Source organism: Aythya ferina (assembly GCF_964211825.1).
Source record: "Aythya ferina genome assembly, chromosome: 12".
Taxonomy (NCBI): Eukaryota; Metazoa; Chordata; class Aves; order Anseriformes; family Anatidae; genus Aythya; species Aythya ferina.
In genome coordinates this window covers 3,472,848-3,487,890 of record NC_140308.1, presented here as the reverse complement: position 1 = coordinate 3,487,890, position 15,043 = coordinate 3,472,848, and the positions used below count along the sequence as shown (strand labels likewise).

Sequence of the window (15,043 nt, the reverse complement as noted above, 5' to 3'; positions counted from 1 at the left end):
AAACTGACATACAACTTAAATTTGGAGCTGTGTGGCAGCATGCAAATAATAGAATGAAAACCACACTTCTTGTGAATCACTCCTGTTTATTCTGTGAATTTCAGAGTACAGCACTGATTCAGCGATGTTTTAGAATGGATCCTGCCATTTACCTATTAATAAATCCAAATTTTGTAGGCAGTTGCATAGACACGCTGCTTTTTCCATTTGTGTAGCTGTTAAAATAGCTGTAAAGTTAAGTGGGGTTTTGCTTATAGGTAAACCAAGCTGTCTGGTTTCTGGTGGGTGATATACGTGCAACATGCTGTGTCGTACAAAACAGGCAGAGCCGTTGGAATAGAACTTGCTGGCCTTGGGCCACTGGATTATAGTCATTTGTCACTCTAATGCCATTTCAGCAATGTAGATGTTCATTTCCAAAGAATTAAACATGCTAGAACTGCGGTTTTTCTTTTTTGATGGAAGTGTTTTATGTGTGGTCATTAAACATACAACTCGGGATTATGGGACAAAGGGTTCTGCTTCATGGTGAAAAATAGCGTGTGTGTGTGTACACATGTACATATGCACCAACACAGTAATGGAGAAGCTAATACTTTAAAATTGGGTTTCTAAGCCCTATTTTTATTTCATGAAGTTGTAATGTATAGGTTTATTACTATGTATTTTAAGTGTTATTCCCAATAATGGTGCCATGTGGATTAGTTTGAAAACACTTCAAGGATTTTGTTAGATTAGAGCTCGTGGTAATATATTCATTAACACCCTAATAGAGTAGAACTTTGAAGTACATTAGTCTTTTTCATTTTGTATTTGACTCGCTAATACCTCATTTAATTGCAGATGTTCTTGATATTTTAAATACATTTAAGAACTTTTCCTCTTTGTTTGACGGTGTAAGATCTATTAATCTGCAGCGCACATTGCAAGGGCTGGTTTTTCACCTACAGGCAGGAGGTAGTTTAAATCACCGTAGCCCTGATAAAGTGATTGTGTAAGGCTAATTTAAAGCATATACCCAATGGAAAAGTATATTAAAAAAAAAAAGTTTAACACAAAATTAAGAAAGGTGTTCTTGCAATCCTATGATGGTCACAAAAGTTAGCACAGTACAAATGAAACGTGTACAAAGGTGCCTTGGGGAATTCTGCTGTTTATAGCATTGTATGTGGATTCGCATGGTCTATGAAAGTTTTAAAAGAAGTACTAGGTGTTGTTTGTCTTGGAGTTAAGTTTGGAAAGAAAGGGATGTGGATCAGCTTCCCCTGAATGAACTGGAAAACCCCTTCTGTAACTGTTTCACTTTGATAAAAGAATTGGGGTTCAGCTTTGAGCTGGAAGAGAAGAATGCCCTATCTGTAAGAAGAAACATCTTGTTTCAGGTTGTGTGAAAAGACGCATTTATAAAAAAAAAAAAAAGTAAAGTAGATTTTTTTGCAAGAATCCTGTGTATGGAAGACATTTCTCTCTTTGTTTGAATGAAGCTGAGCATGCGAGCAGAAATAGCCGTGCTGTATTCCCTCAGTGCAGCAGGCATGTTTTTTTCGTACGTTCTGAGCCTGCTGGAGTGACTCACAGGCTTCCTGCCTCATTTTTCCCCATGAATTTTGCAGGCTGGCGACGGATTTACAAGTGTAATTTAAAATACAGGAATCGTATATCCTTCATGCAAAGAAGTCAGGGCTTTTGTCATGAAAATATTTTGTCTCGTTGGGGTGGGATTCCTTTGGAGGTAGTGTAGCAACGTGTTCCCCATAGCGATCCTAACAGCGGCAAGGTAATGCTGCTGTTTTCACGGGTGCTTACCAGCATGACCATACGCACAAACCTATCTCAGTGGGAACTGGTACACAGCTCGCTCCTCAGACTGTTACAAAAACACGTGGTTGAGGTTGGTTTAAGATCACCTGATGTAGCACCGAAGAGTCCTGAACTGCAGACCAGATTGCCATGTATCGGACAACAAGAGAGAGTCCTTTGGATGTGCCGGCTTCCAGTGTGTGAGGGCAAGGCCTCAGTATCACACCACGGATTTCTCTCTCCTGGTTTTCTGGTGAAGCAGAGCTTTTGTTGCACACGCCACTTGGTTGGTCAGATTCACATACCTTTTAGTGAGGGACATGAATTCAAACCACACTTCTATACAAGGTGGGACTTCAGGAAACTATGTCGACAGAAGTGAAGGGGAGATGGGGCAAGATTCTGATACTCTCTTTGTTTCTTGTTGCGAGATTTAGGTTGGATGAGGAGGCAAGTGGAAGAGGTTCAGCTGCATTTTTTAATGGTAGCAATAAGCAATTAGATTAATCACACCCAGTATATTTTGGACAGTGCTGCTTGGGAGAGGATTTGATTAAAATTGATGCTCTACCTGTGCATGATGTGGGGTGGTGTTCTCAGTTTAAATGTGTATAGGTGTGATAAAAGGAGAGGGGAAATAAAGCAGAGAGAGTCGCAGTCAGCACAAGTTCCAGCTGAACTGCAAGAATCCTGATCTATTGAGTTCCAGTCAACCTCGGTCTATCCGTTAAATCATACGGCCTCTAATAATAGCTGGTTGTTACCAAAGAAAGAAAGAAGTGGTGCTATAAATGTCCATATAATGTGGAAAACCTCGGTGTTCCTTTGCTGCCTTCAGGATAGAAAACCAAAGCTGCCTCTGTTTGGAAAGTTCTGGGGAGCACTGTAGTTAATTGTTGTAAAACTGGAAGAAAGTCAAAGACAACTTACTTAGGCAAGTCTTGATATTCATTTACTTCTCAGCTAAAAGCTATGACTGTGGGCTATTGCCCCTTCACAAGTTAAACTTCTGCAAGTTAGATAGTGAAAACTCCTTAACAAAACTTGCGACAACAACAAAGTGTTTATGGAAGTGTCTGTGCAGTTAATGTGCTCTCATGGCAAGCAAGGATGAAATACATAAAATTACCATTGCAAGCGACAATCAATTGCAAGCAACAAAAACTGTAAGCACAGCAGAATCATAAAAGTGTGAAAGAGGAGCAGTCAGCTTTCGGAGCAGGCCAAGTAAAGCTGCTGAGAGTGCTCACGCCAACAAGTTTGTGTTCTTGGGCTCTGGAACTTTACCTTTGTCCCAGCCCAGCGCTGGGTTGTGATGGTCACTCTTGGTGGCGTGTGGCAAAAGGGGCATTTCGGGTGTTGTCACAGTAACTTGCCTTAATGGAGAGGATAAAGGCAACATGCCTGTATATGCTCAGTGCTAAACGAAGTCATGGGAAGGCCATTACAGTTTCTACTTTGCTGTAAGTGCATCCTTAAGATAGTTTTTTCAGCGTTTTCACCAGCATTTACTCCTGGAAGGATTAGGCCAGCTGTGCACCGTTTTTCCTTTCTTTATGGTGTTGCCAGTGATTGTTGGTTCCAGGATGAGAAATTGCCCTGGCGGGGGATTCCTCGCTCCCACGATGGCTCCTGGCTGCATGCAGAGCTACGTGCGGTGTGCGGGTGCGACATTTCCGTGGTAGCACGACTTCACAGTTAGTCTGAGCTCTTACGCTTTCTACAGCTCAAAATCTTTGGGTTTAGCTAAGAGCTACGGTGTTTTATCACAGTTTGCTTCGCGTACCTTTTTTTTTTATTGGTGTTTGTGCTTCAAATTTATTTTACAACAGCATTTAAAGAAATGCCTGCAATTAGTGAACAACAGCTGATTCAATTATCTTTGAAGGTTGCCTCCAAGTGGAAGGCTGCCACATCTGGTCTGCTTACTGAGAAGCCAAAAGTTGCAATATTTGATGATGGCAGATGCCAGTATTTGGAAACTTAGTTTGGGTTTTCTGTTATTTGCAAAACAGCCATTTCAGACAACAACATGAGTAACTGATTGTATTTACCAGCTGTTTTAATGATTTTCAAGAATCTGTTTTCCTGGATTTGGGACCAAAGGAGTCATTGCACGCTTAGGTTAGAAGCACATTCTTTCAAAAACTTCATAAATTGGTGCTGTTTGAGAGCAGAGAGTTCTATGAAATCAGTGTGCGGGCTGAGGCATGAGGGTTTGCTCCCAGCCTGGCCCAGCCATGCCAGCCTTGGAGGTCAGATGACACTTTGGTGGCACATGTGTGGGGTCCCCCCACTGCTCCCACTCCTGCACAGCAATGCGGGGACTCTGCTGGTACAGGAGATGTGCTCTGATCTCCCAGGGCCTTGGTTTCAGCAGCAGTTACACACCACACTGCTCCAGTCTAAGTTCTTTTCCTCGGGAAGCAAGATACTGAAATTGTTTTCAATACTGTAAAAAGCATTGGAAGTACCTTGGGCGCTCTGTTTTGCGTTTTCTTCCCTCATTTGTGCAGAAGAAAGCTGGCAGGGGATCTTGCATGAGGGAAGATGTGAAGTAGCATCACAGTCAGTGTTGCTCTTTTGAAATGAGCTACCTAAAAATGGCTTGAAAATCAACAGCATTATCATACAGTGAATCTACTGCCATATTCATGCCTGGTTTTTAAGGCTGCCGTTTAAAAATATGGGTGTTTAATGCACTGACTGTCTGGGATTTAGTTGCGGCAGTGTACAAATCTGTGAATGCACTCTAACAGCTATCCTGTAGCTATATAAAGTTGTGTTGCAGCTACTTAAGCTCTAAAACTGTCCTCGGAGGAGGTGGCAGGGGTGGCATATGTGTGGTGTCCCAATTTTCATTTTAACTTCAATACCAGTGCAAAATAGAAAGCTGCTGCCACGGGCAGTGCCACGTTCGCTCGGGTTTCTGCTGCCACTTACCTACCACGTGTCAGGATGGTAGAGGAGGTGGATGGCTGCGTCTGGACCAGGAATCAATGTGATAAATGGTGTCCTCAGCCTCTGCCAGGGGAGTGGATGACATACGCATTTGTCACCTGCTGAAGTAGCAGAAGGGGCTGGAGGTCCTGCAGAGAGAAAACAGGGAAAGAACCTCTGTAGGATTGGTGCCAGACTTCAGCAGGACTGGAGGATTGGCATTATTAATGTGGTCATGGTTGTATTTCATTTTTGTGACCCCCTTGAGTCAAATCATGATATTTTTTTTCCCAGACTTTTTCATTTTTGGCTGTTTCTCCATGAGATTCTAGCCCACTGTGGGCAAGTTGCAGCTCAGCAGAAAGGGAAGTCTCCCTGCTCCTTGCTCCCTACCACTTGCACCTTTTGCTTTATACTGGTTCCTCACCTGGGATATCCACCCCCCAGTGCAAAGAAAAAACATGGATAGTTTTCTCTGTTAGAGTGTCATCATCTCATCGATCTGTTCAGTGTGTGCCAGCGCTGGCACAGGAGAAAAGGTGGGATTGTGCATACAGCAGGAGGAGAGGAGAAGCTGCGGCCATGGTTTACGAAGCAGATGGCTCCTGGCTTTAATGGTCAGGCAGCATTTCCTCTTGCTGTCACTGTTAAACGCACGGTACTGTGCCACGTTGGTTCGTATCGTTAGCTTTGGCCACCAAGAATAATAATAATAAAAAAAAGACAATGTGATTGTGGTTTTGATAGGACTTTGCTCGGCATTTAGATTAATATTAAACTGCTTAGGTTAAGGCTCACCCAGCTGTAGCTGTGAGCGTTGAGCACTCCGAAATGTGGGGCTGGGATGCGGAGCTGGGCCTTCAGAAAGGGCGTGCAGCTGGTAGCTGGGCTCCTCTGCCTTCCGAGGGAGCTAATCTGCCCTCCTGTCAGGTTGGAGTCCAGACAGCTAATTTTTACCTCGCCTAATCTTAGCCATCTTAAATCCTGCCTTGAGTAATTGCTTGTGAAAAGCGTTGTGTGGGTGACTCGTTCAGCTGTGGTGCTGTTGCAGATGGATTTTAGTTTTCCACAACTACAGTTAAGCACAAGCTATCCATTCTTTTCCCACTTCTCTTTATTTCCAAATGCATTTTTTAGCTCTCTTGACAAACAGGAAGAGCAGCAGTCCCCTTACTGCCCGGCATGGTGTCTCCTGGGACAGGTCTGCATTGATTCTGTGAGGCATTAGTCCTCTGGGAAGGTGTCAGCAGTGGAAATGAGCAAAAAATACGGGATGTACCCAACTGGGTGTGCAGAGTGAAGTGCAGATACAAGCCATCTTAATTTTTGGGCAGCTTTGCATTTGAGTACTTGACTTTAGAAGCGTAACTTTTTGGTGTAATTTCCTTGTCGTAAATACCAGGGTGCTGTTTGGAGCCTCACCCACAGCATCTGCAAGGTGAGCACTGTTACCCACAGCAGCTATTTAAGCTCATGGAGCAGTTCATAAGAGAAGGAGCATTATTAAAAGGATTCAAGATACAGATTGGTGTAGCTGGATTAGAGAGACTTCTGACAGCAGCAGAAGAGTGACATGATTCCAGAATTTTGGGTGAGAATTCAGCGTTTGCAGAGGAGAAGGGTCTGGCAGGCACAGATAAGTTCTTTTTTTTTTTTTTTTTTTTTTTATTATGCCATCTCCACCAATAACTTCTGATCCCATCTCTTCTGTTCATTTAACATTTATTTCTTCATCTTTGGCCTATCAAGCCAGTTGTAATCTCCTTAAACTCACTTTAAAATGTGCTTTTATTCAAACATGTCTAATTTCTAAAGCCCAGGGCCTTGCTGGTGATTTTCTTTCTATAACTCTACCTCCCTTTTTTGTTCTTTAATAATAACCTTGCTCAAGTTTAGATGCATTGGCTTTGTTTTGATTTTTTTTGCATCATCAATTTGAAGGATAAAAGTTGCCCATGAGGTAAATGCAGGTAAAGTTAGCACAGAAGAAGGATGACTTTCCTCTGCCAAGCACCTCCAAAGCTCGCTGGCTGGCAGCCACTCTGGGGAAAGGCTGGCTGGGTTCTGCTAGCCCCGAGCATCCTCTGCAGGCTCCTTGATACTAGGAACGTATGGATGGTAGGCAGGGTGGCACGTGTGCTGTTCTTCCACCTGGAGGAATGGAAAAGCTTGTTGAAACCAATCCTTCCAAATCTCAGCTGCTAAATAAAGCTCTGTAAACTTCAGAAAAGTGCCAATTTGTATCATATGCCTGGAATTTGGGTGGACTTCCGTGAGCTGTTCAAAGACAATTTGCTATTTACCGTGGCCAAGATGGTGTTCTCCAGATGCAAAACCAATTTTACTGCTGTGTTCTTAGAAGTTCGTTCTGCTGTAGGTATGTGGCACAAAAGGTTGCAGCCCTAATGATTTAGTCTGGCAGAGAAAAATGGTTATCACTGAGGTTCTTCTGCTGGGAAGTATTAGATAAAATTAGTAAGAGATTTTGTCTGCCCCACCTATAATAAAATAGTTTTCAAGTGGCTGTGTTGTTGAAAAACTTCATGTTCCAACTTCTGTCTCCTCAGTCCTTATCACGCTATAATAAATCAGAATAGTTAGGCCTTAATTATTTTTGTTTCTCATTGTAGGAGAAGCTTGGAATTTGTACATTGGAAACTTGTTCACTGCAAGCAGAGCTCTGAAGTAAATGTCTGCTGATTGTGAGCAACCAGCTCGAAGCTGGTGTTTTCAAACTCTTTGAAAGGTGTGAAAGTGGAGGCTTAGCATTCATGTTTTACCAACAACTTCTCTTGAATTCCAAACTGCGTAAGGACCTATCTGCCCATTTGGGAAGCATTTATTTTTCTGCTGCTAATTGCAATGACTGCCTGCCTGGGGAATTCAATAGGAAAGAATTTTTTGTTTGGCTCTTGTTAGGACTGAAGAGATCACAAGAAAATAGATTGGAAAAAGTTACTTCTGTGGGTCACAGGCAGATGTTCTGTGGGCTTGCAGTGAAGGAGCTGCTGGTGTAGGGGTGTCAGAAATTCTATCTTTTGCTCTCCAGAGTTTTGATATGTGATCAGCTCTGACAGTTCAGCAGTTATCTACCCTTCTGCAGGCTGGAGTGCGCTTACTGGGTCTTGCTGCTGGAGTCCCAAAGGGGCTGCTCTTCCCTACTGCTTCTCCTTTGTTGCACGCTTACGTTGGGCTCCAGGGGAAGGCCAAAGGAAGATCTTTTCTGTATTTTGAGAGGGACTGAAGTGAGAGGAGCTGATGGTCTCAAAAGAATGCAAATTAAAAAGTATAGAAATAATGGTTATATCCTCCTGTCACTGAGCCATTGCTTTATGATCACATGTAAGTAATAAAGGTGCATCACCCTCTTCAAAGACAAAAACTTCCCCTCTTTACACTAGAATTGCTTTTTTTTTTTTTTTTTAAAAAAAAAAAAAAGGGTGGCCAATGGTTTTGGGCCTCTTTTTTGTGGAACAGAAGAAAAATCTCCGCTTTGTGGGCAGCTTCCTTGGACCAGTTGCTCATTGTGGCAGCTTCTGTTGGGTTGAAATACCAAACTCCAGTAAGTACCTTATTTTTAGTAACAAAAAGAAGAGAGCACATGAAGAGAAGTAATTTTGGTATTAGAAATGAGCTAGAGTCTAGGCAGATTTCTGATGATTGATCAGTGCATTGGTCTTATTTAAAGTGTTAGGTAATTGATGCGAACTAATTGTCGTGGAAGAGCACAACCAGCTCTGCTTTTGTGGATTACAATCTTCAGGAAAAACTGCTCAGATCATGTTGTGCCCCCATGATCGCATGAGGTTGTAGGTGCCATTTGTTCATTAAATTTTTTTTATGAACTCCGTGGAGGCAAGTGAAACTTCACCAACTTGTGTTTTCGTACTAGTCAATGATACGTTTTTTCCTGTGATCAGAAAATGAGTTTTTGAAAACTGTCATCCTTTTTTTTTTTTTTTTTAATAATGGAATAAATACCCCTCAGATTAATTCAAGCAAAATGTGTGCAAAATGCCTAACATTATGCAGCTGGAAGAATTCTGTAATAACATCCCAGAAACCCAAACTGGAAAAAAAGGGAAAGTACAGTCACGCACTCCTGGATTTTTTTTTTTCTTTGAGCCTGCGATTGCTCAAATGGTAGGCAGGCAGAGTTGCACTGACTCATGGGCTTAGCTGACCTACATATACCTAGCTCTGATCTTCCTCCGGGCACTGTGTGGATTTGTTAGTGTTCTGGTTACGGGCTGCAGGCGAGTGAGAGGCCTGTGAGCAGTGCGAAGAGGTTGTTGGGTTTTCAACTGTTACAGGCTTTAATGTGCAGCCCCTCCACCCTCAAGTACAACCTTATTCCTGTAGTATTTGTCTTCAAAAATGGACTTTCCTATTTCATTAACGCAGAGGACTAATTGTATTTAATTTTTGTGCAGTCTTTGTAGAGACTATATCATTTTTCAGAAGCTGGTTTGTCTAAAATACTTGTTTCTGCTGTGATACCACCATAAGGATGGACAGTGGTCTTAGCTCCTGGATGTGGGAGTTTGTCTGTTTTTTATGAACATCTAAGCATTATGTTTCATGGGATTTGAAAGTTCAGACAGTCTTGTATCAAACAAAGTAACAATCCATGTACTGGGACTTAAGGGATTTCTGTCTCAAAAGGAGGGAAGACCTGAAGATGTAGGGAAAAACAACCTTCCTTCAACAAAAAAAGAATTGACAAATCCCGACAAAGCGCAAGTGAAGTAAAGGATGAGAGAGACCCTTCATGTGCCGCTGGGATACCTAATAGAAGAATATTTTCTCTACTACTGAAACCCATGTGCACCCAGACACGTGGCTTTCCACTGCGGCCTCTGTCCGCATGGTTCACTTCCTTCCTCCGCTCCGGGTCATTCTGATAGCTCCAAGAATAACCACGCTTTCTAGAAGTATCTCGATGAGCAAGATTGTACAGCTTCTGGTGTACATAAACTAGTTTGTCAGTTTGTACATGAACTAGTTTTTACTTGTCAGGCCTTCTGCTTAGATACGCTCGAAACGTTCCTTGTTGCCATTAAGTAAAAAGCTGTATTTTTAACTCCTTTGTGAAAAAGCCGTTGAAGTGGGAGTATTTGCAACTTAAACTAATTTGACTGGAAGATCTGAAGCCGTTGGTTATCAGATGAAAGCCACATTAATGCATCTTGAAAGCAAAAGCTGACACTTCATTTTCCTAGCTTTCTCGTTGCACAGGTGATGCCGAGATGATGATGCATGAGCAGGGCTATTTCTACCCAATTTTCTAGGACAAGCAGCTGCGTAACGTGCTCTTCTTCCTTGTGCTCCTCTGGAGAGCGTTCATGTGGTGAGACTGGAATAGAGCGGAGGTTTAATTCCAGGCAGAGGGGTAACATTTGCATTCGTTTTATAAGTGTTTAAGGAGAGCACAGCAAGAAAAGTTGGTGTGGAGAGAGCTTGCAGGTCAGGCTGTTTAATTCTTTGTCTCTTTTTTTGTTCAAAATGGAATAAAATCTGCTGGAATGCAGATGTATTTTGTTAATTTGTAATCAGGTTGTAGAGACTTAAAAAGTTAGTTTAGTTTTCTTACCAGTTGGTGGTATTTCAGGTGACATTTAGGGGCTTTGGAGATGTTGCTCTAAAAGAGGTGTTTAACATGAGAACTCTGAGAGGCTCCTACTCGACAAAAGGAAATGTGATCCCTTACAGCACGGCAGGCTGGAAGCAAGAACCAGTGATGCCAGGCTTGCTGTGCGTTTTGGAAATCCTTCCTGCTTTACCAGCTTCAGTGGGCTCATTCATTCAATACTCTTAACTTATATTATTTAAAAAAAAAATATGTAAACATGAGCTTTAAAAAAAAATACATCTGTCTAGTACTTGTATAATATTGTAGTCTGTCACAATTTTAAGTCCTTGAAGCAGGAGGCAAAGGTCCAGGTCTTTTGATGTCCTCTGCTCAGATAGGAAGTTCAGAGTACAGTTGTACCTGGTTCTTTGAAATCTTTTCAGGAATTCAGTAGTATTTTTGTTTTTTTGACACTATCCAAAGCTGTATGAGAATGTTTTGAATCAGTCCCAGAACTGTAATTGCAAATTTTTGATAGGTGGAAATAAAGCAGATAAATCTGAAATACGGATAACATAAATTTTAATTAAAACCTGGAGCACCCATGCCATTAGCAGCTTCATGTGAAGGAGGTGCTGTTTCAGATGTGCACAAACTATATTTCATGCTGCTTTGATTTTTTTGTCACTTGTTTGCCAGTTGTGTCAGTGTCTGAAAGAAGAGATTTACCATCATGCCTTGTGCTGTCTTGTTTATATGGTTAAAAACCTTAGAATTAATGTCAAAAACGTCAGTTTCTGCTCCTGCGCTGTAGGGAAGGCGTTTTGCTGTGTTGCTATGTGATTACTCACATTAGCTAAAATAATGTTTGTTTTGATGCGTTTAATAACATATTGTATGTGTCTGGCAAACAGTCAAATTGGTTTATAGTTGTGAATTCCAAGCTGGAAGGGATCCATCCCTGTGTTCAAGGATTGGTATTTTGTTTTTCCATTCCCCAGAAGAGGTCTGGAAACACTAACGAGAAACTGGGAAGGTGGCAGAGAGGGATTTATTTCTCCCAAGAGTTCCATGAAGTCTCCTCCTCTAGCCCCCTGCAGAAGAGACTGTTATTTTCCAGTTGTTTTCCTAAAACAGCTACAAGTGGAAGATAGTTGAAATTTATAATACGAGGCTGTTTTCACATTGCTCTTTATCCATGGCAGAAATCAAGCTCACTGGACTTTGATTTATCTTAAAGGATCCATGAATGCACTTCGAAGTAGATGGCTGCTCTGCTAAGGTACACGGGCTGGGGAGTAGCAGGAGAAATGCAATGCAAAATACCTGCTCACTGAAATGGGAGGGAGGATTGCTTCCCAGGAGCTGGAACAGAAAGCTCGTACGTAGGTTGCAGAGGTAGTTTGAGAAGGAGGGGGAGATCAGATTTGACTCTGAATTAAGCCTCTTAGGGATTATGCATCTGTAAAAGACTATGGGCAACGTTACAATAGGAAATTTTCAAAACTCTGTGTTGCCCTCTCAATTTTTCTCCCCAGTCTGGTGTTGTCAGAAGACCGGACTTTCCTCCACCCATTATTCCTGCTCTGCTTTGTGAGTTGCTATTGACACTGCTAACTGTTCAGCATGCTTTCCAAGCAGATGCTCTTGTTCAGCAGCTGAAGATATAGATCAAGATTAATTTTTGAAATATGCAGTTGAGTGCTAAGCAATATTTTTGCTTAATTATTGTTTTAAAAGGAAATTTTTGAAGTCCTTGGTGTAATTAAGCTTTAGATTTTCACTGATAGTATTTTGTAATATAGCATTTCACTGTTCAAATACCCAGTGCTTCTAAAGTGCTAGCATTCCTTTTGGTAAACTAATTTATGTAATATCACTTTGTTATTCTGTGAAAACACGGAGGGAATTTGTATGAAATTTTTATAGGAGATGGACTTATTTAATGTGCAAGAAAACAAGATCCTTTCTCATCTCAACATGACCTCTTCATCCAAATTTTTTGTAGTATTTTAATTTTTCATACCTTAGTATTTGACTTGTAGACTTTTTGAAGAGGCCTGAGGACTAAGTGGTGATGTAAGACAAATGATTTCTGTGTGAGGCTGGACCTGTTCCCTGTTGTAAGCATTGCCAGTGATTGTGCTCATCCTTTGCTCAAGTAACTGCGGGGCTGGAGTTGCTGTACAGTAAGAGGCTGCTGATGCCCCGATCTGTGCCCTGGAAACATCCGTGACAAGCAGCATTACCTCTGAGCAAGTGAAGCTCTTGCTGCATTAAAGCTGAGTGTAAGCAATCTGGGTCTGAAGCCCCTTTTCCTCGGAGCTTGTGTGGTGTAAGTCCCAACTGATTTATTATCTATGAGTGGGACTTTGAGGTGCTGTGAATGGCGTGGAGGCACAGAGATTGATGTGGTGTCATTCCAGGCGGGCATTTGAAGGAATCATAATTTGATGTGTCTGATTTCTGGGCAGATGCGTATCTGAAAGTATTAACCTTGGAACTGAAAGAGTCTGAAGCAGCTTGTAGAAGTTTTATCAAGTGCTAGTGTATACTTCTTGTCTTCTAAATGTTATTTATAGACTGTGGGGAAATTAATGTTGATTAATGGTTAAATTGCTGTCCTGAGTGCTCAGATGCTCTTCAGCTAGTTACGACTGATGAGGGTGCTTTAGAGAAACTCTAAGTGCTCTGAAGTGCCAGCATATCAGGCCTTTTGGTTGCCAGTGTTTCGTTTGCTGTAAACTAAATGCAAACTATCATCTTCATGTAATTTTTTTTCTTTTTTTTTTTTTCTTCTGTCTGGGTAGGTACTTTTTTATAATATAGACAGTATCTGAGAGTGCAGGAATTGATGTTGGGAAAAAGCATTTCATCTTAGGTTGGTTATGCAGAACTTCAGGCATTGGGGTAACAAAACCCATCAGAGCAACTGTAATGAAATAGATTATTTAGACCTTGTGTATTTTTCTGCACCTGGACAGTTTCAGTTCGGTGGTTCTGTTGCGAAGCGTAAGTATCTATGTTGTTTTAGAAGGTAAAACAGATCATGTCTAGGGCTTGTATGAACTGATGCAAAGCCTCACCCTACATTTGTTGGGTTAGAACTAGTCATGGGATGAGCTGGAGCTGATGCTGTGGATAACTCTCCTGGGAATTTGAAGGAAATCCTTTGTATAGGTTTTTAAGAGACTGTGATGTAGTTTGCTAATGACTCAGGAAGAGTGGAGACTGGGATGCAAACAGGTGAGATTCTGGCTTCCAACACACAGGTCATTATGATTGCCAATGTCTTACTATGAATTTATTAATTGCATAGTATACAAATCCTTTAACAAATATCCTTCTCTTTTATTTGTAGTATATTTTTGGGGAGTTCAGCCCAGATGAATTTAATCAGTTCTTTGTGACTCCACGATGCTCTGTTGAGGTAAGATCTACTTTAAAGATTTTGTTTAGAAATAACATTTTAAAACTACATATATTGTAATATGTTACAATAAATATGTAAAATGTCCTATTTGAAATAGAACAATTTTTATCATGCTCTTAGCTTGCTAATTTACAAACTGAAGATATTCAACAGGAGTCTTTTCGTGTATGTGGATATTAAATCCATTTTTAGAAATAAGAAATGAATTATTCTTTCTTTTTCATGCCATCTTTCAGAGCTGGAATAGCTGACATTGTAGTGACAGGATGTGGAAAAATGAGTTATCCAGCCCTATTACCTCAGCTTTGATTTGCTTTTTTTATTAGAAGTGGATATAGAGAACTTTTTCAGCAGTGTTCTTGGTTGTAAGGTGAGCTTTTAAATCTTTTGAGTCTTTTGAAGCACAGGTTTTTGTAATACATTTTGACAGGTGGAACACTGCTAACCATCAAAGCTAGACTTAAAAGGAAGGCCGTGCATGAGGTCTGAGAAATGAGAAATTAATGTGATCTGTGGATCAATAATGAACTAATTACAATTGCTGTGAGGACCACAGAGTGGAAACAGTTGTCTAATGTGTATTTGAGTGTATAATGTACTACAGATACTGTTGCAGATTCTTACTCTCTAGTTTTTGGTAGAGAGCAAGAAACCATTCCCTGTGTAGGGAAGCGTATTGAATTATGTCATTGTCCTGATCTCCAGACTTGAAAAATAATTTTTCCTTTAGGTCAAGTTCCATGTTTTTCCTCCAAACATTTCCATCCTGTGTCAGTCTTCCTCCCTCTCCATAAAGGAAGCGACCACTTCAGCTGTAGCTAGGCCTAGTATTTTGTCACGTTTTACAAATCCGATGAGTGTTGCGAATGTCAATTCGTTTCCTGTAACGTAATTTTCCTGGTCTAACTAGAGTAGTGCACCTCTAGCAACAATAAAATGTGTGAAGGGGATTTGGGGGTGGGTCAGAAGTAAAAAGATTGCTTCTGCTCCCCTTCAGGGATAGCTTTGTGCCTTCTCTGGGAGATGGGAAGCAGTGCAGAATAGATCTTCAGGTAAAATACACTTCTGTTTTTATTACTGTTACTCCACCATTAAATACAGTAAGCCTAATAGCATGAAGCTTGTGTTCCACTTCCTGTCACCGTAAGGTCCTACAGCAGCTATTCGAACACTTGCATTGTGGAAGATGAAGATGTTGTATTTTGACTTCTTTAAAGCTATTCTTGTACAGCATGTTGAAGAAACATAAACCTATAATGTAAAATGATGCGAGGCTGGTTCAAATAACTGTCTCAAGA

General features: G+C 41.1%; 1 protein-coding gene across 1 annotated transcript in view; it reads left to right on the top strand.

The window, feature by feature from the left end:
• USP10 (ubiquitin specific peptidase 10) overlaps positions 1 to 15,043 on the top strand; it is a 50,094-nt gene that overhangs the window by 3,807 nt on the left and 31,244 nt on the right. The window contains exon 2 of the mRNA XM_084533130.1: positions 13,674 to 13,742. Coding sequence (XP_084389256.1) covers positions 13,674 to 13,742 — 69 coding nt within the window. The remainder of the gene's footprint in view (positions 1 to 13,673; positions 13,743 to 15,043) is intronic.